At 41.3% G+C, this 26,386-nt stretch overlaps 1 protein-coding gene across 1 annotated transcript; it reads left to right on the top strand.

The window, feature by feature from the left end:
- On the top strand, positions 1-26,386 carry LOC130872284 (zinc finger protein 878-like). The gene is made up of 4 exons (XM_057766192.1): positions 1-140; positions 14,592-14,718; positions 15,096-15,156; positions 16,318-26,386. Exons 1-4 carry the CDS (start codon positions 138-140, stop codon positions 17,978-17,980), a joined length of 1,854 nt encoding a protein of 617 aa, XP_057622175.1. The 5' UTR covers positions 1-137; the 3' UTR covers positions 17,981-26,386.

Consider the following 26,386-nt stretch of genomic DNA (forward strand, 5'->3'; position numbering starts at 1 on the left):
GCCACTTCCCGTCCAGCCATTTTAGGCGTTTGTGTCTTCTCTGGAGAGAGACCCGCAGGTTGTGCCCCCAGTGTTTGCGTTTCATTCCCTGATTACAGGAGCCGCTGGACAACACGAGGACCCCCCAGTGACCGAAAATGGTGCGTGTGGCCCGGCGTCCCGGGTGTGGGGAGGAGGTTGTTGCAAGCGGAGGCGACAGTGGGGACGCGGCCTCCCCGGGCAGCTGAGTCTGCGTCTGCGACTCATCTGGCTCCGCTGGGCCGCGCTGCCCGGGTCCCGCTGGGTGGAGCTGGGTCAGCAGGCAGAGTCGCGGTCCTGTCCCTCGCTGAGCGCTCGGTGCTGCGGCCTCTGTAGGCATCTGAGCACCCACAGCCTCGCGACTCCGCAGCCTGGGCGGTGGCAGCAGTGTCGCGGTGACACTCGGGACTCTGGGGTTCGTGCGTGTGAGTGTATGTGTTGGGGGGGGCAGGGTGTGGTGACCTTGGGTCCTGAGGGACAAGTTGATGTGTTTCCAGTGCCAGAATTTATCGGATAAAAGAAATAATTTCACAAATTATGTCTGTTTCGTTGTTAACAGCCGAGTATGCCCGATTTTGCTTGGTAACCAGCCATTGGCAATCACGGGTTCTTATATAACAGTCTAATTACTGACATTAACTGCCAGATAACACGAACATTTCACATAACAATGCACAAATGTGCAGGTCACAGAATGGCTAAGAGCTGGAGTGGTGGAGTTGAGAATCTGTTCTGAAGTTCGAGGCTTTGAGCAGAGACAGATGCAAAGAAAAGTCTATAGGGGACCAAAAGTGATGTCCTAGCAGCGCGGGCACAGATGTCAAATGTATATGCAGTGGGCATGAGTAAGTCAATTTAAGTTGGCTGAGTGACCTGGACAGGAGAAAGCGCACTGGAATTGGGGTCCAAGGACTGACTCCTGACGGTTGCCTGCCGTACTTTGTCTTGGGGTGTAACTTCTGTGGTTCCGGGTGAGGGGGTTTCGTGCGGGTATGGCTGATAAGCGGATTTGTGTGCTGTGTCTAATATGGTTTGGTATATCTTCAAGTGTCATCGTTGATGTTGTCAGTTTGTCCCTCCTGACACCAGATCCTGGTTGTTGACTGGTGTAAATAAGCTGTACTGCCTTCCTTTTGGGGGAGGGGTTCCTTTTTTTTAAAATAATTTATTTATTTATTTATTTATTTATTAAAGATTTCTGCCTCCTCCCCGCCACCGCCTCCCATTTCCCTCCCCCTCGCTCAGTCAACTCCCCCTCCCTCATCAGCAGGAAGAGCAGTCAGGGTTCCCTGCCCCATGGGAAGTCCAAGGACCTCCCACCTCCATCCAGGTCTAGTAAGGTGAGCATCCAAACAGCCTAGGCTCCCACAAAGCCAGTACGTGCAGTAGGATCAGAACCCGGTGCCATTGGGGAGGGGTTCTTATAACTTCAAATTGGAGTCACTTTGGTCGGGGTTGTTGCTTAATAAAATGGAGCCATCCTTGGCTTGACTCTGTAGGAAAGCAGATAGTCCCTACGGTATAGAGTATCAGTGATCAGTCTTCCGTGTCTTCCTCGCTGTCTCTCCTGCTTCTCCTCTAAGTCTCATAGATCCAAGGGAAGCTTCCTCTAAATTCCATGACCTGTACCCGTAAGCCAGGGAATCATAGTTCTAGCAATAAACCCTGAATTTGTACCTTCTGACATTCCCAAACTCGTTGGAAAGGGAGATCCACATACATGGATGACTGGAACTGGGCTCTGTCATAAATGCTAGTGCCCTCAGGTGTTTCTAGACATTGCTTTCTGGTTTTAAATCGTATTTATGTATCACTATTGTATGCACAATAATAATGCATAGGGTGTGTGTGTGTGTGTGTGTTTTCCTGCATGTTACTTACGACTTGCATTTTGGAGGTCAGAGAACAACTTCCTGAGATACTTTCTCTCCTTTACGTGGGTTCCCAGGATTGAGCTCATATCACCAGGCTCCTGCCTTTACCTTCTGAGCCGCTTTCCTCGTGTCTACACATTATTTTACAAGGCAGAGTCCTGGTAGAGGTAGGTCTTACACTATGTGAATGCAGTATTGCATTAGGAGAAAGCCCTACGTGTCAGGTCTGCAGAGTTCCCCATGGTTTCCGTAAACAGGGCTTTTCTAACTCTAAAGGAGACAGAAGTGAGCAAGTGTATCAGACGTTCACAGAAGGCTCTAGAGCCTGGTGTGGTGGTAGAAGGTGGCACATTAGAGCTCTCAGTTTTCTTTATACGTGCTGGCTGCTTTGTCTAGACCATTTAGCAGCTTCTGGCAGCACCTAGAACATACATTCATTAGTCACTTAGGCCAGAGGGAAGACTGGGGCCCAAGAATGCCAATGAGCCTGGACTCCGGCCCACCCACCCCACTCATCTTGGCTGCTGAAAGAGCGTAATGTTAGGATCCAGCTATTGCTTAGGAAGTACTGTCTCCAGCAACCTTCCCCTCTCACAGATACTGACATCCACCTTACTAGGACATTGTCCAAGTCACTCGCTAACAAACTTGCCAGAATTTCTCACCTGGAGAAGTGAGCTTACATCAAAGGGGGTACTAGTGGACACACACCCTGCTCCCCGCCCCCATTCACTGGCCCACAGACTTCCCTGCTTCTCCTGCCTGGTAATCAGAGAGTCTGTAGCCTGGCTCCTGCTTTGAAACCAGTTCCATCCCCAGAAAGCTGTGAGATCATCTCTCCCAGGCAGGTCCACACTCATCTCTTTACAGCTCAGGCCCTGCTCTTGCCTCTCCCTCTGCTCCAGAGAACCTCATGGGAACCTTTTGGCCACCTTACAGAATAAGACCTGAGATAATGATCGGCTAGAGAACAGAGCAGACCAATAACCACCCTGGCCAGGACTGTCTGTGTGTACAGCTTGCCTTCCATCTTAAACCTTTCTCTTTTTCAGTTATTATAATTTTTTTTTTTTTTAAATAGAAGTACAAGCCAGATGCCAGCTCTGGAATCATCAAGCCCGTTGATTTGTTCTCCCTGACAAAGCCAGATTGATTTACAGAACTGTTGTTCTTTGACTCTCGTTACTGTGTCTCTAATTGGCATATTGGGACTGTTGGCTAAGCTTCGTCTGTCATGATTATCAGAGTCAGGATGTTGAGTTTGAAATTTTTTAGTCATGCTATGAACTAGGAAATATTTGGACTAAGTGAACTGTCTAATTTCTTTTGTTATAATTTATTTATTTTGTTTTATGTGCATTGGTGCTTTGCCAGCATGTTTGTCTGTGTGAGGATCTCGACTCCTCTGGAACAGGAGTTATAGGAAGTTGTGAATTGCCACGTGGGTGCTGGGAATCGAACCTAGATCCTGTGGAAGAGCATCCTGTGTTCTTAACTGCTGAGCCATCCCTCTAGCCTCTGTCTTAATTTATGTGAACACTTATTATGAGCCAATTTGTTTTCATACATGCAATATAAAAATGTAAACATCTGTAGACAGGATGTATACTCATATAGCCATTCACAGATATAAATATAAAATGTTATAGCATTCATTTGGATTTGTCATTTGTCAGTCATAAGCTAAACTGTTCATTTTTTGTTTTATTTTTATCTATCTATTTAGTGTGTGTGTGTGTGTGTGTGTGTGTGTGTGTATGTGAATGTCTACTAAGCATGTCTAGATACTCAAGATGGCCAGAAGGGGGCGTCACATTCTCTGGAACTGAAGTTACAGGTGGTTGTGAGCTGCCAAACTTGGGTATTGGGAACCAGACTAGAGTCCTCTGGAAGAAAATGAAGGACTCTTAACAGCTCAGCTAATTCTTAAGCCCCTGCATATCTTTTCCTATCATTAAATGGTGCTTCCAAAATCTGTGCTTTTATAGATATGACTTTAAATGTCAGTAACATAGAAACTTTGAATACTTACATTCTTTGAAAGTGCATCACATGTATTCAGTGTATTTGGATTATATCCATCCCATGACTTCCCCTCCCAGTCTCCTTCCGGACCTACCATACTATACCTGTCTCCCAGCTTCATGTCCTCTTTAATCCACTAATTAGTGTTTCCAGTATGTTTGGGGGTGTGAGGCCATCCACTGGATGCACCAACAACCTAGCAGGAGCAACATCTCTTAAGAAAACTGATTCTCTTTCCTCCATCAGCCCTTAACTGCCAGTAGTGCCTCTGTTAGCCCCTCCCCATTTATTCTGAAATTTTGACTAGTTTAATCTTGTGCTGTTCTTATGCAAGCAAACAACCACAGCTGCGCTGAGTTCATGGGAGCAGCAGCCTTGTCATGTCTGGAAAGAATGATTCCCAGTAGTCCTCCCTGACCTTTGACTCCCCCTCTTCCATAATGAGGTTTGTGGGGAGCAAGATGTGATGTTGATGTCTCATTTAGAGCTGAGCTTTCCACAGTCACTTATCTCTGCATTTTGAGTAATTGTGGGTCTCTGTACTAACTTCAGTGAGAGGCAGGCTGCTTTGATGAACATTGAAAGCTGCACTAATTATTGCTATAACCGTACGTATTTGGAAAGTAGTTTGACATTATGTCCATTTAGCAGAGTATTAGCATTACATTCTCCCCTAAGGCCTGTGTCCTAGCCAGTGTTGTAATAAGAGCGAGCGGCAGGGCTGCGTCCCCAGCACCCGGCCGCCCGCATGGCTAGCTTATGCCCCGAAATAATTACACGGAAACCGTATTCTTTTAATCACTGCCTGGCCCATTAGTTCCGGCCTCTTATTGGCTAGCTCTTACATATTGATCTAACCCATTTCTAATATTCTGTGTAGTACCATGAGCTGGCTTACCAGGAAAGATCTTAACCTGCGTCTGTCTGGAGTGAGACTATCATGGCGACTCCTGATTCGGCTTCTTTCTCCCAGCATTCTGTCTGTTTACTCCACCCACCTAAGGGCTGGCCTATAAATGGGCCAAGGCAGTTTCTTTATTACTTAACCAATGAAACAACAGAAAGATGACCCACCTCCATCATTTCCCCTTTTTCTGTTTAAACAAAAAATGGCTTTCACTTTAACATAGTAAGATTACATATAACAAAATGGTTATCAAGCAAGAATTACAGTTACAATATTTATATCTATTTTATCTCTTATCATAACTAAGGAAAACTATAACTATCTATCCATTCTTCAACTCCATCAAAGACTCCAGAAGGATATAATATTACCTAAATAAACAAGAAGTAAGATACTTCAAACTCTAGAAATGACAGAGACATCTTGCTGCCTGGACAGTCACCCAAAGTTCTTCTGTACCGTTGGGGCATCCATCTTCAGCCTACAGGCCCATAGTATCCAGCAGACATTTTTATCAAGCAGGAAATTCCAAAGACAGTTCAGTCACTTTTTGCTGTGTCCTGCAGAATGTCTCGCAGACTCTTTCATGAATCAGGAACCCCGAAAAACCATCTCACCTTTAGGCAAGTTCAGCAGTCCTCTTTCTGTGGGTTTTCTGTGTCCAGTTTATGCAACAGTCCAGGCATGAGCAGTTTCATGCCCAAATGGCTATCAAACTCCATAAGGAGCCTCTTCGATGCCCATCATCCTCTTGAAGTAGATTGGTGCTGCCAGGAGCAGACGTGTCTCATTGTCATGAAAAGCCCTAAGTTATTAAAACATTAAATGCCATGTTCTGTAGTCTTTGAAAGATATGAAGAATGCCTAATTGAAATATATCTCTATATGTCTAGAAAATCTAACTAACATGACTACAAGCTTGACTATTATTTATGATTATCCATTAGCAACCTATATTTCCTAATTATACATTACATTTTTAAATGAACTACACAATCACAATACAGTAATCAAGATCAGAAATACATATACATATAACAAAATTGACCTTAAAATCCATACCAATGCAAATTATTTATATCTATATCATATCCCCCTTTAAATGTAAAAGAACATTTATAAACAATATTTGGGAATATGGGCGCAGTTTTTTTCTCTCCAAACTGCTTCCTGCTGAATGGGGGCGTCGTTAATTAGGTCTTTCATGGTATAACCTGTGTGTCAGGGTCATCTCAGTCTGCAGTTGAGTGAAGTAATTTTCTGAAGGTGTTCACAGCAACCTTTCAGGAGGGCGTGGTCTATCATACCATATCGGGATAGACGCAATCCACAGAGTCTCATCCTCTGTGAAAACAAAAGAAGACCCTCTCCAAAGCATCATATCCTTAGTCCCAAATTCTGAAATCATAATACCCTTATATCCATTCTTGTTTAGCTTGGCTGCCCATATAATGAAATGTCTCTCTGCAGTTAGCTCCTTTACAGTCAAAAATTTTAAAGAAAACACAATAATACAAAAAATCCAGACTCTCTGTGAATTTTCCATTTTTACGTGGCTTATTTTTCTTTATTTCTTTTAATCTACAACTATCTGTACTCTGTCTCTTTAAAGACTTTACCCTTTTTTTTAAGACATTAACTTTATTCTTTATATATATATATTTTTCTCTCTCTCAAGCCTACGTACATTCATCCAACAGTGTCTGAATCAGTTCTATTGTGAATCTGTAATTTTTTTACTATCCAGGAGCATTTCTTAAAATGTTAAGCAGTTCTTAAAAACTTAAGTTGCACCATATACAGGTAATACGGTACTGTGTCCTGCCCAGTCTAAACCTTAACTGTGCTGTTATTATGGTAATTACGGTAGTTCCTGCCTGAGACCAGCACAGTTCAGCACAGTGGAGCTGAGCTGCTCCTGCATCAGAACCATTTGGTGCCCCTGAGTCACACACAGTTCCAGGCACACAGCAGTCCACATTGCCATTAAGCAAGCCATAGCACTTTACTCCAAATGCTCCGTTCGAAGCCTCTGTCCCCGCAGGAGCCAAACAGAGATCGCAATGGCAGCACAGCCCAGAAAGCCGGCATTTTAAAACAGCCAGTTTTTACCTGTTGCTGAGTCAGGACAATTTCTTTGCCGCACGCAACACACAAACAGCAAAAAGCTGTCTTAAATTCTCTCTGTGTCCTTTTTAAGCCTTCTCAGGTTTTACGTGGAGTTCATTACCACGCTGGGCGCCACTCTGTTGTAATAAGAGCGAGCGGCAGGGCTGCGTCCCCAGCACCCGGCCGCCCGCATGGCTAGCTTATGCCCCGAAATAATTACACGGAAACCGTATTCTTTTAATCACTGCCTGGCCCATTAGTTCCGGCCTCTTATTGGCTAGCTCTTACATATTGATCTAACCCATTTCTAATATTCTGTGTAGTACCATGAGCTGGCTTACCAGGAAAGATCTTATCCTGCGTCTGTCTGGAGTGAGACTATCATGGCGACTCCTGATTCGGCTTCTTTCTCCCAGCATTCTGTCTGTTTACTCCACCCACCTAAGGGCTGGCCTATAAATGGGCCAAGGCAGTTTCTTTATTACTTAACCAATGAAACAACAGAAAGATGACCCACCTCCATCAAGCCAGCTGTGAGTTTTGGGTCCAGTGTATATAGTGCCAGCCGTGGGTTCCGTCTCGTGGAGCAGGCTGTGAATCCAATCAGAAAGTGGTTGGTTGGTACCATGACATTGGTGCCACCCTTGCACCAGTGGGCACGTCTTGCCAAGCAAGTCATTATACCAGAGAGTTCACAGCTGGCTAAGACCTTTCCCCAGCAACCTACACAGCACCATCGGCATGTGAGTACCAAGTTGATGTCTCCATTTCTTGTGGCTCAAGTATGAGGTATCTTCAGCAATAGGGTCTTACCCTCAAGTTCTGGTGGGTAGCGAGGCAATAACCTGTATTGTAAAGCTTAAATCTTGAAAACATGGACTCTCCCCCTGCTCTCCAAGGAGGCAGTAACACATTAGTTCTCAAATGACATTTTTATTTTTATACTTCTACACTGGCAGTGGCAAGAAACTTGAAAAAAAAAAACCTTCTGATTTTGTTTGTCCCATGGAGGAGAGAGAGCACATATGCAAGTGGTCATGTGCTAACGGTGCAATTATATGGTAGAGTTTTTCTGAAAGGGCCAGAGAGGTGGCTCAGCAGTTAAGAGCACTGGCTGCTCTTCCAGAGGTCCTGAGTCCAATTCCCAACAACCACATGGAGGCACACAGCTATCTGTAATGGGATCTGATGCCCTCTTCTGGAATAAAGGTGTACATGCAGAGAGAGCACTCATACATAAAATAAATAAATCTTAAAAAATTGAATTTATCTGAAAAGTGGAAGCTGTTCTACTTTTACTTTTTAGTAAAACATAATCCTTTTTTAAACTTACATAAAGTAAGTTTAGCTATCTGCTGGAGGCTACTGGTTTCTTGTGGCTATATCTTCTGAAAAGGCAATTAAACATCAATCTGTTAGATATATTTTGGAGCAAACCAATATAAAGGCAAATTGGAGACATTTTAAAACTTAGATAATAGCACAGATTATTAGAGAGATGTTCAGGGGATGAGACTGGACATGGGCTTCTCAAAGGCGAGTCTCAGGTAAGTGCCCTTAATATATATATGAAATTTTGGTAGCTTTCAAGTTATATTTCCAAGTATTATGAAGATATACAGCATTCACCAACTTTTTTAAAAAAAAATTAAATTTAATGTTGTATCTATGAGTGCGTCTCTGGCATATATGTATGTATACCACATGTGTGCACTGTCCACAGAGTTCAGAAAAGGGCTTTGGATCCCCTAGAACTGGAGTTAGACAGTTGTTAGCCACTGTGGGAGTAGTGGGAAGCACACCCTTCCTCTGGGAGAGTAGCCAGTCTTCTTAACCTCTTAGCCACCTCTCCATGCCCTCTTCCACCATTTCTTAAGCATTCCTCAAAGAGTATAGTTTAGAACAAGGTTAAGAGTATAAAGAATTTTATTTTGTAAACAAAGTTGTAAAGAAGAGGAGGGGCTTATGAGGGGGTTTGTTTAAATTGGCAGTGAGAAGGCGTTATGGGTTTTGATCCTACTTAGCCCAATTTATTCTTTTTGATAAGCTGTCTTAAAGAAAACATGTGATGTTCCTGTAAGCAATTTTGACTTTGTCATTGCTGCCTGTTTTTTCCTGACCCCATAAGCAGAAATGGCAAACCAGACCTTGAATGGCCTAGTTTTTTCCTCATGCTTTCTCTCCCAGGCCCCAATAATTTCTCGACTTTCTCATTATACTCATACAAACATATACAACATACACATACATATATATAAATATAAATAACTATATTACAACATATATACATATATAACAACCCAATACAACATTCACAATTTAAAATTCTTCCTCACTAAAAGCATTTTACATTTCTATTCCACATCCTACTAAAAACACAGCCCAGTGCCTATGAGTAAAGGTATTTGCCACCAAGCTTGACCACCTTAATTACATCCCTGAGACCTAATGGTGGAAGGAGAGAACCAACTCCCGGAAGTTATTCTTTTTTTTTTTTTTTTTTTTGGTTTTTCGAGACAGGGTTTCTCTGTGGCTTTGGAGCCTGTCCTGGAACTAGCTCTTGTAGACCAGGCTGGTCTCGAACTCACAGAGATCCACCTGCCTCTGCCTCCCAAGTGCTGGGATTAAAGGCGTGCGCCACCACCGCCCGGCTCCGGAAGTTATTCTTGCAGCTCCACAGGTGTACATGGTGCTGGAGGTCCCTCTCCTTGCCCTCCTCCCTCTCTCCGCCTCTCTGCCCCCTGCCAGACATTACATAATACATACATACATGTAATTTAAACACCAAGAAAATATATACATCCCCCACTTATATCTGTTTTAAAATGTTTAACGTTTGTGTCCATTTCTCTACTCCCTACTGGGTTCTTTTTCTTGTTTTTCTTCAGTCTCATCAAATAGGTCACAAAACAAAGTGACCTATTAAACAGGAGTTAGCACTCAATTCCCCTGTATGACATAATGGGACAAATGCATGGTTCGACTAGAAGGCTTTGTTCGTTGCTGAGCTCAGACAGACTTTTGTCACTTGTTTTGTTGTTGTTGTTGTTTCATGTTTTTTAGTTGTTTTGTGTTTTTACTAAGTGTTGTGTGTGTTATGTGCTGTGAAGTGGGGAAGTCAGAAAACAGCTTCAGTTCTCTATTTCTAGTGTGCGGGTTCGTTCCGGGGTCAAACTTAGGTTGTCAGACTGGTTGAAGGCACCTTTACCCACTGACCCACCTATTTTGCTGACCTACTATGTTGTTATTTGTTTTTTTTGTTTGTTTGTGTTTTTTTGTCATTTTTTTGGGGGGGGGTGTCCCAGCAGTTTTCCTCCAGGCTTATTTTTGGCATATATAACCAGAGTACCCATGAACCCTAAATCTCCTGCTTTAGTTTCCCAAGTGAGCTGGCTTATTATTTTTTTAAAGATGTATTTATTTATTATGCATATAGTGTTCTGCCTGTATGTATGCCTGAAGAGGGCACCAGATCTCATTACAGATGGTTGCAAGCCACCATATGGTTGCTGGGAATTGAACTCAGGACCTCTGGAAGAGCAGCCAGTGCTCTTAACCTCTGAGCCATCTCTCCAGCCCGCTGGAATTATTGTTGCCCATTATTTTAGTCAGGCTGACTATGACTTTGAAGACTGGATATTTGATTATTGCCTGTGGAGTGGAGGGAAATATAGTGCATGTTCCCAAGTTGGTGCCAGTTTGTCTTTGCCCTATCTGTACAGATGCTGTGATTCTTTTATCTGCCTTCTCTACTCAATAGTCAGTTCTTCGGTTTCAAGATTGCTGGGTAAAGGCTGATTTCCTTTATGCAGTTCATTTGTGTCCATAGCTTAGTGCCATGATCATTGTTGTTTCAGTCTTTTGTTCATTTTAGGCAAACTTTTATTTCCTTACTTAAGTAATAAATAACTGTTGGACATTGATTTCAACTACTTTGATAAAATAGATGTATTATATTCATTAGTTATTTTTCCTTTAGCTTTGATTAAATAAGAATCTGAAAGGCAAGCTAAGGGGGAAGGGCTCATTCTGGTTCACAGATTACAGTACAGTCTGCTGGGGTGGGGAAATCAGGGCAACAAGCAGGTGAAGTAGACGCGCACGTTGTCCAGTCAGGAAACAGAAAATGATGGGTAAATGCGGATTCTCAGGTCACTATCTTCACTTTATATGGTCCAGAATCCTCTACCTAGGGAATGATCCTACTCACCATCAAGGTGGATGTACCTACACCGATTAATGTAATCAACGTAATCTCTCAGAAACATCCTCAAAGGCTAACCTCAGTCTAGATACCCCTCACGGGAACCTGGGTCTCTTGGGTGATTCTACAGTCTGTCAAGTTGATAATGAATATTAACCCAGCCCTTGTCAACTTGACACCCAGACTTATCATCACTTTTAAGCCATAACCTTCCACTCTTTATCTCCATAGACTGCTGACCATGTTATAATGTGATATGCGTTTATCCCAACACCAAAACTGCCCATAGTCATTAAGCATATTTAAATAATTTGAGATTCCAAAGTATCTTAACTGTGAGCTCCTATAAAATGGAAAACAAGTTACATACATCCGATGTATACGTTTATTTATTTACTTATTTGTTTTTTTTATGTGCAGCAATGTTTTACCTGCATGTATGTCTGTGTGAAGGTATCATATCCCTCTGGAACTTGAAGTTACAGTTGTGAGCTGCCATATGGGTGCTGAGAATTGAATTGGGTCCCCTGAAAGAGCAGTCAGTGCTCTTAACTGCTGAGCAATCTCTGCAGCTCTACATAATTCTAAATTATAATGATACAGAGCAAGCAGTCCTATTGTAAAATGGAAGAATTGGGTCAAGTTATGATTGGACCAAAGTAAGATGCAAATCCAGCAAGGCAAACACCAAATCCTAGGTCCCTGTGCCTGACAGCTAAATCTGGAGAGATCGTCTACATTCCAAAGGTTAGGTGCCCCACCACCCCAGGGCTGCCAGCTGCAGCACGTGTAGTCTGTGTCTTGGACTGCCTTCTCTTTGTGCCTATAGCTGTCCTTGGCAGCTGTCGAGGTCCTGCATTTCGAGTATCCTGTGCTCTCCAGTGTCACTTAGACTTCACCTTCAGAGCTCCACACAGTGACTTCTAAGGCCCACTTTGCAGGAACTTTGATTTTTTTATGTGGTCCCAGACCTCAGCTGTTCTGTATGACCTCCCTATCTTACGTCCTTCATTCCTTCAAAACTCATACCATGTGGATGCCAGTGCCCAGTTTTACTGCCACCTCAGGCTGGAGCCTCTGCTTTTGCCCTTATGCCATCTTTCCTATTGTTCCACTGTGCCCCAGTAGGTTTTCCTCTAGTGACACTGATATTTTTATCAACTACAGGTGCTCTCAGCATTGTTGATTTTCAAACATCCACAAACATTGCCCATTAAACCCTGCTTTTGGTATCCAAGGACTTTTCTAACCCAAATACCAAGTTTTTCCCTGTTCCTCCCACAAACATTGCCTAAGATGGTCATGTTTATCATGTGAATAGCCCCAATATAGGGTACCAGTTTTCTCGTCTCTCCTGGTTGCTGTGATAAAATACCCTGGTAATAGTAACTGGAGGAATTGACTGAGTTACTTGGCAGGGAGGTCAGGATGTCAGGTGCTTGAATCAACTGCCCAGATGACCCACAAATAGGAAGAAGAATTGGATGGATGGATGGATGGATGGATGGATGGATGGATGGATGGATGGATGGATGAATGGGTGGATGGGTGGATGGGTGGATGGGTGGATGGGTGGATGGATGGATATTGGAGCTTAGCTCCTTCTTCATTTTATACAGTTCAGGTTCCCCCTGCCTAGGGAATGCTACTACCAACACCTACGATGTTTATTCCCACATCAGGCGATGTAATCTAGATAATCATAGGTGTGCCGGGGACTTGTGTCTTATATGATTATAAATTTTATAAAGTGACAATTAACATTAACCATCACACTTCTTGAAAGTTTGTTCTAGAAAGAACAGAATTTTGTACATGTCTCTGACGGGTGACATGGTGGCTAGTTAGAGCTGCTTCTAGAACATGTGACATCCTTCTTGTGTCGTTGTCTACTGACATTCTCCAATGAAAATGGTACAGTTAATGTATTAGTACAGCCAACTGCCTATAATCAGTCCTGTCTTAAGCTTTTTGTCTAATTGCCGTGACAAAATTCCTAAGAAGAAATGTTTTGTTTTTCAAGATTTATTTTGTTACTTGTGTGTGTGTGTCCCCCACCAAGAGAAGCCAGAAGAGGGCATTAGATCCTCTGGAGTTACAGGTAGTTTATGAGTCGTGTGATGTAGTTAGGTAAAATACTATAGTCAAAAACAACTTAGGCAGAGGGGTATTATTTCACAGTTCCACCACAGTCCCGTCACTGCGGAAAGTTTGGGCAGGAACTTAAATAAACAGGAACCTAGAGACAGGAATTGATGCAGAGGCCATGGAGGAATGCCACTAACTATCTGGGTCCTCGTGGCTTATTCTGCTGGCTATTTTTATAGCATCCAGTATTCACTGCCCAAGGGTGGTACCATCCACAGTGAGCTGGACCCTTCCACATCAATTATCAGTCAATTAAATATATTGCAAGTTGGTCCACAAACCAATCTGATGGCATTATTATTATTATTATTATTATTATTATTATTATTATTATTGAGACAGGGTCTCACTATATAGCCCGACTGTCCTGGAACTCACTATGTAGACCAGGCTGGCTTCAAACTCACAGAGATATGCTTGCCCCTGACTCTCAAGTGCTGGGATTAGACATGTATACCATTATGCCCAACCCTAGGGGCAAATTTTCCATTGAGGTTACTTCTTCCAAGATGACTCTAACTGGCGTCAAGGTGACCTAAACTAGCCTCACAAGAACAGCAAGTGCTCCTGGTCCCCGAGCCATCTCTCCAGCTTCCTTAAGAAGAAATCTTGGGGGAGGATAGACTACTTTGGCTTATAGTTCCCGGATCCAGAGCATCATGGCTAAGAAGGCATTGCACGAAGAGCTTAAGGTACCTCATCACTCTGGGTCTCTCGTCAGGAACTCGCGATAAATGCTGGTCCTCTAATCCCTGTGTTCTCTGAATATATTGGGTTCTAAGCTGTGTCTGATGAGCTTAAAAACATTACAAGAATTCTGAGAGAAAATAGATATGATAAAAGTAGTGTGTAATTTATATCGACTATTGGGAAAGGTACTTTATTCTTTACAGTTGGGAAGTGGGAGGCGTCCCACTGAATAGTTGCAGATGCCAGGAGAAGTATGATTGTCTTCCTCATTATTAAGAACATGCAGTCTCGGGGCAGCTGGTGTTGACTGGGTTTGGGGCATTAGGTAATAAGAATTCATTGTAGCTGTTGAACCAATGGCCAAAGAGAACTTAGCACAACCCATCTGAACAAGGATGGGCCTGTCCTGTTGTAGCTTTATCAGACAGCCCCAGTCTGCCATCAGAATCACTGTGTGGGAGAGATTCTTAGTGTGTGGGGAATGTAATTGTGATGACCAATATAACTTAAATGCACATAGAACGTTGAATCTGACCAATTTCTTAGGAAGTAAGATTAGCTGTACAGTATTTTGAGACTCACACTTCCTTGTGGAAATGTACATGGGCTCTTTTAGGAGGCAATGACCTTTGAGGATGTGGCTGTGAACTTCTCCCTGGAGGAGTGGGCTATGCTGAATCCATCCCAGAAGAACCTCTACAAAGATGTGATGCAGGAAACCTTGAGGAACTTGGCCACTATAGGTAAGTATGTCATCATTCCTTTAATTAGTCAAAGAAAAAGTGCTTCTGCATGAGTTTAAGTATGGTAAAGAAACTTTGGAGTGATTATATGAGATAGGTTAATTTTTTTAAAAAAAATTCTATTTTATGTACATTGGTGTTTTACCATGGGTGTCGAGTTCACTGGAACTGGAGTTACAGACAGTTGTGAGTTGCCATGTGGGTACTGGGAATTGAACCCAGGTCCTCTGGAGGAGCAGTCAGTGCTCTTAACCACTGAGCCATATCTCCAGCCCCCATGAGACAGATCACTTTTTAGTGTAAATTTTGCTAGAATCTCTTAACATATTTACTATGATGTCATAATTTACAATGATTTCGCTTGGTTTGTGTTTTAGGAAGCAGTTTGGGGCACCATGTCATTGAAAATATATACCGAAATTCCTGGAGAAAACTAAGGTAATATGGACCTCAAGAGGCAGCCATGTTCCTCAAGAGTTGTGTGCTTGCACATTTTGTAAAGTAGTAAAAGACATCTGTATATCTAGTTTCAAGCTCAATTGTTCTCTGGAAATTTTCTTCAAAACTGGAGACACATTAAACATGAACATTCTGAAAACATTATAAGGATTCCACTACTGGAAATAACTGGAACATCATGATTGCCTGAAGTGATTTTTATCATCCTTCATATGTATCAACTTTGCACCATGCAATATTGTCAACATTTAAATATTGATTTATCCACAAACCTTTTGTGTACGATATATATGATACAAAAAGCAGGTATCTTTTTAAGTTTGGACTAAATATCAAAATCTCCTTGTGGACTTTCAAGTAGTTCATGTAACATGACTGTGGTCATTTGTATGGTGCATCAAGATTGTACAGTATTGAGAAGTGAATATGTTAATAATTTACGAATACACTTTTATTTATTTTTCATTAGTTTAGCTCTATGAGGGGTACAGTATCATTTGGATTCTGTGTCCAGTGGCCTTTGCAGCAAGTTTTCTTCACAGTTTGGCTTGAAGTATGGCACTTTTCATGGACCTGAATTACCTTCCCCAAATGACTGTTGTAGTTTTTCATCCAGGAGTCACTGTGCTGCTGTTTGCTTCACACACGTGTGCACATCTCTGATCTAAGTAATTTGCTCTTTAGAAATCCTATTTAGAGCAGGCCTCTTCAAGTGCCAAGATGGCATCAAGAATTGAAATGTGTATTATTAGTGTGACATAAGGCGTGTTTGCTAAGCCGGGCGGTGGTGGCTCACGCCTTTAATCCCAGCACTGGGGAGGCAGAGGTAGGCGGATCTCTGTGAGTTAGAGGCCAGCCTGGTCTACAAGAGCTAGTTCCAGGACAGGCTCCAAAGCCACAGAGAAACCCTGTCTTGAAAAAAACGAAACAAAACAAAAGACATGTTTGCTATACATGTAAATGGCATAATACAACCGCTGTGACTACCACTGTTTTTGTTACTGTTGTCTTTAGAATTGCTGAAAGCATTCAAGCAAATGCGAAAAAAAAAAAAAAAAAAACCTCTGACAGCCTAGAGCCAGCATGTCTACTGATAGCTAGTTAATAAAATATCAGTGACTCACGTTTGCTCTCTTACAGTGGCCAAGTGGTGGAGGGACTCTATGACTATAAAGACGATCATCATCAGTGTGCAGAAATCTTTGACTTCACTACCCAGAGCATTCTACACCAGAACCCCTTTCCAGGAGTGCATATATGTGAAAACAGCGGGTGTGCAAGAGTAGTCATTGGCCATTTATCTCTAAGTGTGCTCCTTAAGCCTGACACAGAGCGTGAATCCTATGAAGAGCAGGACTATGGAAAGGATTTGTACAACACGATGGAGTTTGGAGCCACCTCCAGTTCCCTCCCACCCTTTGAGAACCACGAAAGTACTTACACCCTAGAGAGACTGTATAAAAGTGAGAACTGTGATGAAGACTATAGATACGGTCAAAATGTTCAAAAGACTTTAGCTGAAGAAAAGCCCTTTCAATGTAAGCAATGTGGGAAAGGTTTCAGTTCTTCAAGGTACTTTCGGAGGCATGAGCGACGCCATCGTGCGAAGAAATCCTATATATGTAAGCAGTGTGGGAAAGCTTTTGCTTTTCCCACCTACCTACAAACACATGAAAGAATTCACACTGGGGAGAAGCCCTACGTGTGCCTGCAGTGTGGAAAAACCTTTGCCCACTCTCGTTCCCTTAAAACACATAAAAGAACTCACTCTGTTAGGGACCTCTTTGTGTGCAATTACTGTGGGAAAACCTTACGTCATTATAGTTCTCTTCAGATTCATACAAGAATTCACACTGGAGAGAAACCTTATGTATGTAAACCATGTGGCAAAGCCTTCATTACTTATCGTTCTTTTCGAATACACGAACGAATCCACACTGGAGAAACGCCTTATGAATGTAAGCAGTGTGGAAACACCTTCATGCGTTGGATTCAGTTGCGAAAACATGAAATAATTCACAGTGGTGTGAAACCTTATGCTTGCAAGCTATGTGGAAAAAGCTTTACGTGTTCTGGTTCCCTGAGAACACACGAAAGAATTCACACTGGGGAGAGGCCTTACGTATGTGACCAGTGTGGCTATAGCTTTACTCGGCTGAATTCACTTTTAAGACATAAAATAACCCACACTGGTGAGAAACCCTATGTGTGTAATCATTGTGGGAAAACTTTTCCTCGTTCTGCTTCTCTTCAAAGACATGTGAAAATTCACACGGAGGAGAAACCCTTTGTATGCAAGCAGTGTGGGGTTGCCTTCGCTACTTCCACTGACCTTCTAGAGCATGAGCAAACTCACGTGGATGAAAAGCCTTACGTGTGTGAGCAATGTGGGAATGCCTTCGTCCTCTGGAGTCAGTTTCAAAAACATAAAGCACTTCACAGCGTCCCGGTTTCTTATATTTGTAAGCAGTGTGGGAAAAGCTTCACTTCCTCCAGGTCACTGAAAACACATGAAAGAATTCACACTGGCGAGAAGCCCTACGAGTGTAAGCAGTGTGGGAAAACCTTTCTTTGGTCTTACTCCCTTCAGAGACATGAAAAGACTCACAGTGATGGGAAACCCCACGTGTGCAAACAGTGTGGGCAAGCTTTCACATATTACAGTCATCTTCAGGTGCATGAAAAAATACACATTGATGATGACCCTTATAATTGTAAGTACTGTGGGAAACCCTTCTTCACTTTGAACCATTTACATAGGCATGAATTACTCCACACTACCATGGATTCCAATATTTTTTAATAATGAATGAGCAAAAAAAAATTGGCTTGGTAGCTTTCCAAGAAATAAACAAAATCACACTGGGAGTAAAAGCTGGATTTGTGCTAGCAGTGTGGAAAAACCTTTTGCTTTGTTTCATTGAAACAAACATGAAGTGCCACAATGGAGAGAAACTTTAAAAAAAAAAAAACTCAGTATGCAAATGCTTAAAGTTCCCTGAAGTCCATGAAAGGAAAACAGGCCTGTGACTGCGAGTGATGTGGTGAAGCCTTCTGCAGTCCCAGATCATGGAGGAGACATGAGAGCTCTAGAGAAACTTTCTACTTGTATATGTGGTGTTGTAAAAAAGCCCTTCACTTCCCTGTTCCCCTTGACTACGTGGAAGGAGTCACGATGGAGAGAAACCCTTCACATATGTAGGCAAGCTTTGATAATCTTCAGTTATTATCACATTCTCTCACAGACATGAAAGAACCTACGGTAGAGAAACCTTCAAAATAGGATTTGTGAACTCTTCATTGTCATCCCAATAGCACTCACAAGAATGTACCTGGGGAGAATTCCCATCAAAGGAAAACCAGTATGAACACCACTTGGTTCAACTAAGAGATAAGGAAAGAACCTGATATGAAGTGTTGATTTGCTTGAAAGAGATGTTCAAGGTTTCATTTGGCACACATGGAAACAAAACACACCAGATGAAAACCTTTGCTGTTGAAAACATTGAAAGTCTAGAACAGTAGTGAATATAGGAAAAGTCCTTTGAAATCTTTTCATATTTAATCTGATAAATGTCAGTATTATGAAGGACTGGACATAATAGGTTTTTTTTTTCTTGTAGCATGCTCCAGGAAATGCATACACTGAAAAGAACGTTGTCAGTACAGTATTTTGTATTTATTGGGAAATGTCAGGGGCTGATAGGGATGGCTTAGCCTTTAGAGCATCTGCTGCTTTTCCAAAGGACCTACATTTGGTTTTCAGCACCCAATCACAGGACTCACAGCTGCATGTGACTCCAGTTCCTGGAGATCTAATTCCTCCCACATAACATGTGACATAAGTTCACATGTACACATAAAAATAAAATTTAAATTTTTCTCAAGCCCCTCTTCCCGCCCAAGAAAAAGCTTTTGCTGTGTATCCCAGGTGTACCTAAAACTGGTAATTTTCCAATTCCTAACTCTTGAACACTTAATGAAAGGTGTCCACTTCCACATTCGCAATTTTTAACTCCTGTTTAACAGTTCATCTCTTGACTCATTTCTAAATCTTACTCTCCAAAGCAAGCCTTAGGCAGAGCCTTGTGTAATGTGGAATGGCAACTAAAACCCATGAACTGGAGACCAGAAAGACCTACATATGAAAAAAATCGAATGTACATTTTATTGAATTATTTTGGAGGTTTCTTAAAGCAATCATGTATTAGTTTAATGAGTGATGTCTTTTTGTATCAAATAAGGTAGGTGCTTCCTTCATTGTACATTATGTGGATTTATTGATTAATTGATATATGAAATATGCCAGTCCATAAATATCTTTAAAAAGCATTTTAGTATCTATGTGTGTAAGCAAGAAAAAGAGAGTAGGTTTGTGCTTGTAGAGGCCAGAAGATGATGTTATATCCTTTGGAGCCATCTGACAGATATTATAGATATCTGACATGATTGATGTGTGTGATAGGAACTAAATCCTAATCTTCATGATAGAGCAGTAAGTACTCTTAACTGCTGAGCCTTCCCTCAAGCTCCTGCGCAAATCATGTTTAATGGGTGGTTAAAATATGACTTTGTGAATACTGGAATAGTCCCATTGGTTTCATTTGCCTGATTTTGTCTATACTCTCATTTTTCATGACAAAAAAACCACTTAGGAGCATTGCTTATCTGTTGATGGTATGGTTTATGTGTTGGTAGTGTTCACAAAGGAATATTTTGGGTGTCTTACTCTATTGCTATGTTCTTCCCCCAAGACAGGTCTCATTGATCCTGGAACTAGATAGACAGCCAAGAAAACCCAGCATTTCTTGTCTCTTCACTCCCCATAGTGCTGGGTGTACAGACACATTCAGTCATTCCCAGTTTTTTGTTGATAGGGAATGAAACTTGAGTCCTCATAGCAAGTGGTCTTACCCAGTCAGACACCTCCTCAGGCATAAACTACTTTCAAATTGATTTCATCTCTTGTGTTTATGTTTCTCTCTGATGTGTTCTCACGGTCTTTAAGTACATGTTCTTTCAACTTTGAAGTATTTTCAAAATCCTTTTAGAATAGCAAATGTAAGGGTGTGTTTAGTTTTGTTTTTTCTAGTCAGAAGGTAGGTGTAAGTATATTGTAATTATAGGTCAGGTCACTTTTCCAAGTTTGCTTATTTTTTACTTTTGAGAATTTCATACATGTATACAATAAAAGATGATCGTATGTATCCGCTATTTCTCCTTCCAACTCTCCCTATATTCTCCCTAATACCCTTCTCGTAGCTTTATGTCTTTTTAATTAACCCACTAGGTCTCATTAGTATTGCTCATACATGCATGGGTATGGGGCCATCCACTGGAGGATGGGTGACCTACCCGTAGTTACGTCCTCACAAATGATTCTTCTCACCTCAGCAGCTATTCACTGCCGGTAACTTCACAGTAAGGGGTGGGGCCTGGAGATAACCTAGCCCATCTGTCCTGGGATTTTGGACTGCTTAATTTTATAGGTTGTGTGCATGCAGTCACGTGGTGCTATGAGTTCATGATCCTAGTAACCATGTCAGAAGCCCCGGCACTTCATAGAAGTCCTCCCGCCCTTTAGTTCTTGCATTCTTGTTTCTTTGTTGGCTTTCCCTGAGCCTGGGTGGGGGTTGATACAGCCGTCTCATTTAGAGGTAAATATTCAGTCTGTTCCTAGTTAGGCATCTCTCCATTGACAGCTCTCCATGGTAAAAAGAAGCTGTTCTGACCAAAATTGAGAGTAGCCAAGGTGTGTTGGTGCCAAGAGATGAGTGGATTGTGGAAACTTGGGGGTTTTTTGGAGTTGATGATGCTATGTAGCCTTGGCTAGCCTGGAACTTTCTCTGTAGGCCAAGCTGTTGTCAACTTGCACTTAGATTTGTTTTATGTCATGAACTATTTGTGTGTGTGTATATATATGTGTGTGTGTGTAATTATGAAATTTCACTGTGTGAGTTTTGCTTTTCTGTATATTTTATTTTTGTTGTAATTTCTCTAGTAATTCACTAAAGGATATACTGGTATTACTGCCTTGCCCCAAACTGTGTTCAATAAATTCTACTAACTCTCTCCATACATGACACATGAGTGGCTCATCTGTAAAAAGCTAGAACTTCTGACAAGACTGATGTTTTAATTAGGGGTCTTACAAGGATTGATTCTGTACTTAGGTATCCCCCATCTTGGATGCAGTGAGGGGCAAATGTAATTCTGCTCTTGTAATCACAACAGCAGTTACCGGGAAGACCACAGTACTGGAGTTCTGGATGATGTAATTTGCGAGATGTGCTTGTCAGTCCATCAGTGAGTAGAAGGCACTTCCACGATTCAGAATGTGTGACGGTTTTTCAGCTTACAGATGTCCTTCTAGAATGCCCTTCTGTCAGTCATTAAGGAGCATTTCTCATTGGTGGAGACTGTGACCTGGCCTTTAGTGGCAGAAGATGTGGCCTTGCTGAGTGAGGTGAACTAGTGTTTGGATAGTTTTTGCATTTCTTAGTTTCTATATAAACACTAATGTTCAATATGACGGATACAGTTATCCACATATCCTAGAGTTTCCTCCCAGAGGGTTACATTATGAGAAGCCCATGGTAAAGTGAGAAATAGAAGAAAAGCACTTTACTTTCACCCTGGTGATCATCGAACCTCAGACTAGTCTACACCAACATTTTTGGGCCAACTTACATTTTCCTAAAGTTGGGGAAATTTTCGTTTTCTTTATATTTAATTTTTTAAAAATGTTTTAAAATTAGTGTGTATGTTGGCATAATTATAGGTTTTGTCCTGACATCGTGGCCCAGGTTTCCATGTACTTTAAACATAATCACTGTCTTGTTCCCTTCCTTCTCCCTAGTGGACCTGTTCTCTCTAACAGACTCACTTATGATTTCATCTCTCTCATTTGTTAAATCTAGATTCTGTTCTGTATACAGAGAGCACCATTTTGGGGGCTGAGCGTCATTTACATGGTGATTTCCAGTTCCATCCATTTTCCTGCCAAGTTTCCTGTTGAGTTCTCAGTGACCTATTATAGTCCACATTTTATGTATGCCACATTTGAAATTTTTTAGTTTATCTATTGATGGGCACTTAGGCTGATTCTGTAATTGAGTACTAGGAGGAGGAGTATATGAACCTGTATACAAGCATGCATAGTATAATCTGCCTTTGATTCCTTTTGCTGTGTACTAAACAGTAGTAACCAGGATCATAAGATTTTGAGTTTTTGATGAAACACTGTTTTTCAGAGTGAATATGCTAACGTACATTTCTAGGAACAGCCATGCAGTCTCACCAGCTTGTTTTAGTTTGGTTCTGTGATAACTAATCACACTAGGTAAACTTAATTGTATTGAGAATATTTTGTGATTTATTGTTTGAGAACTGATTTCATGATTTATTGTTTGAGAATATTTTGTGATTTATTGTTTGAGAACTGATTTCATGATTTATTGTTTGAGAATATTTCATGATTTATTGTTTGAGAACTGATTCCCTGTGTATTGATGCAGTTGTTTGTTGGTTTGCAGTGTGTGTGTGTGTGTGTGTGTGTATTTTCTGTACATTAATCTCTTAAAAGATGAATGAGTATCCAAGGATAGTTTCCCCCATTCTGTAGTTTTCTCTGACAGTTGATTCTTTTTTCTGTGTAAAAGCTCTTTTACCTTCATGCAATGATTAAATTGAGTTTTTTTGTTTGTTTGTTTGTCTTTAACATTCTTGCTATGGAGGCCTGACTGGCCTGGGATTTGCTGCATATACCAGGTTAGCATCTAATTTACAGCAGTTGTCCTGCTTCTGGTTCTTGGGTGTTCACATTGTAATCCTGAGGCTCTCGTGGCTATTCCCTATTTGCCATTCTTCCTGTAAATTCTTAGATTCAGAATACCATTGTCTGTGCTCTCAGCTTCATGTATTCTTTAGATTTTCCTCTGTGAGTTACATATTTTTTAGACCTTATGTTAAGGTCTTTGCTTCAGTTTGAATTGGCATTTGTACAGAATGCTAGAGGCACTTAGGAATATTCTTGTACATACAGAATTGTTTTCCTTGTTGAAGAGGCCATTTATTACACTATACATGATTTGGAAGCCTTTGCTGAAATCAGAAGATTGCAGCTACGTGGTTGTTTGGGCACTGTGTCTGCTTTTATGTTATACTGTTTCACTATGGTTTTATAGCATAATTTGAGTACTGCGATAACTCTAGCTAGCATTGCTTTTTGCTCAGTGTTACTTTGACTATTTGGGGTGTTTTGGTTTTCTTACAATTACAGGATTGTGTTTTCTATTTCTGTAAATAATGACATTGGAGCTTTGATGGGGTTGTGTGGGGTCTGCAGAACACATTACACTTTCTCATATTACGATGGTGCTGATTTGTGAGTGTAGGGATGTTTTCCATTTTTCAGAGAAGTCAATTCTTAAGTGTTTTTAGGTTGTCATTGTGTGCTCCTTTCACTGGCTTGACTAAGTTTATTTATTCATAGATAAATTTGACTTTTTGTCTTGTAACTTATTTCCTAGGCTTTCGGAACATCTTTTTCTTGATTGTTTTATTATTATTTTTATTGTCATATAAACGGCTACTGGTTTTTCTATGCTGACTTTATTGTACTATGCTGAAGTAGTGATCAGATGTAGAGTCTTTTGGTGTAGCTGCTTGGGTCTTTTAAGAATCTGATCACAGGGGCTGGAGAGATGACTCAGCAGTTAGGAGCACCGGCTCCTCTTCTAGAGGCCTGAGGCCTGTTTCCCCAGCACCTACAAGGCAGCTCTCACATCTGTGACTCCAGTTCCATGGAATCCAGCTCCCTTTTCTGGTCTCTGGGCACCATACATGCAGGCAAAATAGTTTTTTAAAAGATGATCATATTGTCTACAAATAGAGATTTGACCTCTTATTTCACTTCCTTTTTCTTTCCTTATGTTCCCCACTGAACTGAAGAGGTCGTGTGTGGTCGGCAGGTGCTGGGCCTCTGAACTGCAGCCCTGTACTCGATCCCTTTCCTTTCTTTTCCCTTATATTTCCAACTGAGAACTCAAGAGATGATATGACAGTATAGAGAAGGTGGACACCTTTGTGTTATTCCTGGTAGAATGACTTTAGTTTTCCTGCTTGGTATAATCTTGGCTCTAGTTTTGTTGTGTATAACTTGTTACAGTGAGCTGTGTTTCTTTTCCTAGTTTTTTCAGGACTGTATCATCAAGGGGCATTGAACTTTGGACAGAGTTCACTTCTCCAGTGCAGTGATGAGGGATTTCAGTCCTTGAACATCTATGTTCTCTGTTACATTTACTGATTGCTATCTGTGGAAACTCACTTATGTGCAAAGAATGAAATCAACCTGATCATAGTTTGTGGTATTTTTAATATGTTGAATTTGTTTGAGAGTATAATTTTGAGGGTTTTGTTTGTTTTTGATCTGTTTTCATCAAGGGTTTTTTTTTTCTTTGTTGTTGAGTCCTTCGTGATTTTGCTATCAGGGTAATACTACCTTCCAAGAATAAATTAGTGTTTAGTCCCTTTATATTTAGTGAAATAGTTTAAGAACCTTGGTTGAATTCAGTAGTGAATTCATTAAGTCCTATACTTTTCCTTTTGGGGGCAAAATTTATTACTAGCTTAGTTATGTTGCTCTTTTACATTGTTCACATTCCCTTCATTTATATTTTCTTCGTCTGTTCATTTTATTTTGTTATTGACTGAGAATTTTATGCATGCATTTTGATCAGGCCCACCTATTTCCATTCCTTGCCTTCTAATTCTTCTATCCCCATCACCACTTTTCCCTCCCCATTTCCATTTGTTCTCTTCCATGTTTAACCTATAGAGTTTCCTAATGCTGCCAGTGTGTGCACGGCTGCAGGCCCATCCACCGTCGCATGAATAGCCTCTCCCTGAAGAAAACTGACGCTTCCCCTCCCAGCAGTCATCAGTTGTCAATAGATACTCAGGAGTGGGGTTTTCTAAACACCTCCTCCTTCCATGCCTGGGTTTTTGTCTGTCTAGAGCTTGTATGCAATCACAGCTGTTGTCAGTTGGTATGTGCAGCTGTCCTGTTAGGTCGAGAGCACACCATGTGACTATAATAATCCACTGCCTCTGGCTCTTCCAGTCTTTCTGCTCCCTCTTTCAGCAATGGCCCCAGGTCCCCTGAGAGAAGGGATTTGATACAGATACATGTCGCATTTAGGGGTGAGCCCACCATAATCTCTTTTTCTCTGTATGATGACCAGCTGTGAGTCTGATAATTGCCATCTACTGAAAAACAAAGGACAAAAACCAAACAAAATACCCAGTCTCGCGATAAAGGTTGAGAGAGAGAAATTTATCTATGGGTGTTAAGATACCCAGAAGAGCTGGATTTAGCACCATGTCCTTTTAACAGAATAATAGTAGAAAGTTCTCCATATTAATGGTACCAGGCATGGGTTCCATCTTGTAGAGTGTGTGGAATTGGCCTTAAATCCAGTCAAAAAGTGGTTGGTTATTCCAACAACATTCATACCATAGCCATGGTCATATCTTGTCAGACTGGTTATCACTGTAGACCAGAGGGCTCTCAGCTGGGTAGGCTTCCTGCAGAGTCTTCTCTGGTAGTAGGCACAGCCCCTTACAGCACCATGAAAGCTAGCAATAGGATGAAGCCTCTAGGTCAGAATAAACTTGATTTCTTCATGTTCCATGACTCAGTAAGTGGTGTCTTCAGTAATAGGGTCTTATCATCAAGTTCTGTGTGGTAACCAAGGACAATAGCAATAGCCTATAATATTGGGGGGGGGTTGTCTATGGGACTCCACCTCTTGACTTAATTTTGATATTTCATAACTATCTTGAAATTATCCTTGACTTTCCAGTTTGTGATAGCAGCTTTCAAAGTATCCTCAAATTATCCTCTGCATTTTATTTCCCATGTATTATAATGTCTCCCTTTCAACCCTAACTTTATTCATCTGAATAAATGAATGAAACATAAGATAATAAGCAGCAAAGTACTTAATTAAAATTTTGTAAATATTATGACTGCCTGAAAATTGCATAGGGAGCAGCTATAGGGTTGAATTTTGTATTTTTATTTTTTTGGTGTGGTCACCCTTCCTCGGTGTACTTTTTAGTGATGCAACTGACTTTGAGTCACCCATATGCCTGTAAGTAACCCCTCATTCATACTCCTGTAAGTAAATCTCAATAAAGTCATTGT

The sequence above is a fragment of the Chionomys nivalis genome, chromosome 1 (assembly GCF_950005125.1).
Source record: "Chionomys nivalis chromosome 1, mChiNiv1.1, whole genome shotgun sequence".
NCBI classification, from domain to species: Eukaryota; Metazoa; Chordata; class Mammalia; order Rodentia; family Cricetidae; genus Chionomys; species Chionomys nivalis.

Coding starts and splice junctions, on each gene's coding strand:
- LOC130872284 (XM_057766192.1), top strand. Junction 14,719..15,095: donor GAGGAACTTGGCCACTATAG/GTAAGTATGTCA, acceptor TTTGTGTTTTAG/GAAGCAGTTTGGGGCACCAT. Junction 15,157..16,317: donor AATTCCTGGAGAAAACTAAG/GTAATATGGACC, acceptor GCTCTCTTACAG/TGGCCAAGTGGTGGAGGGAC.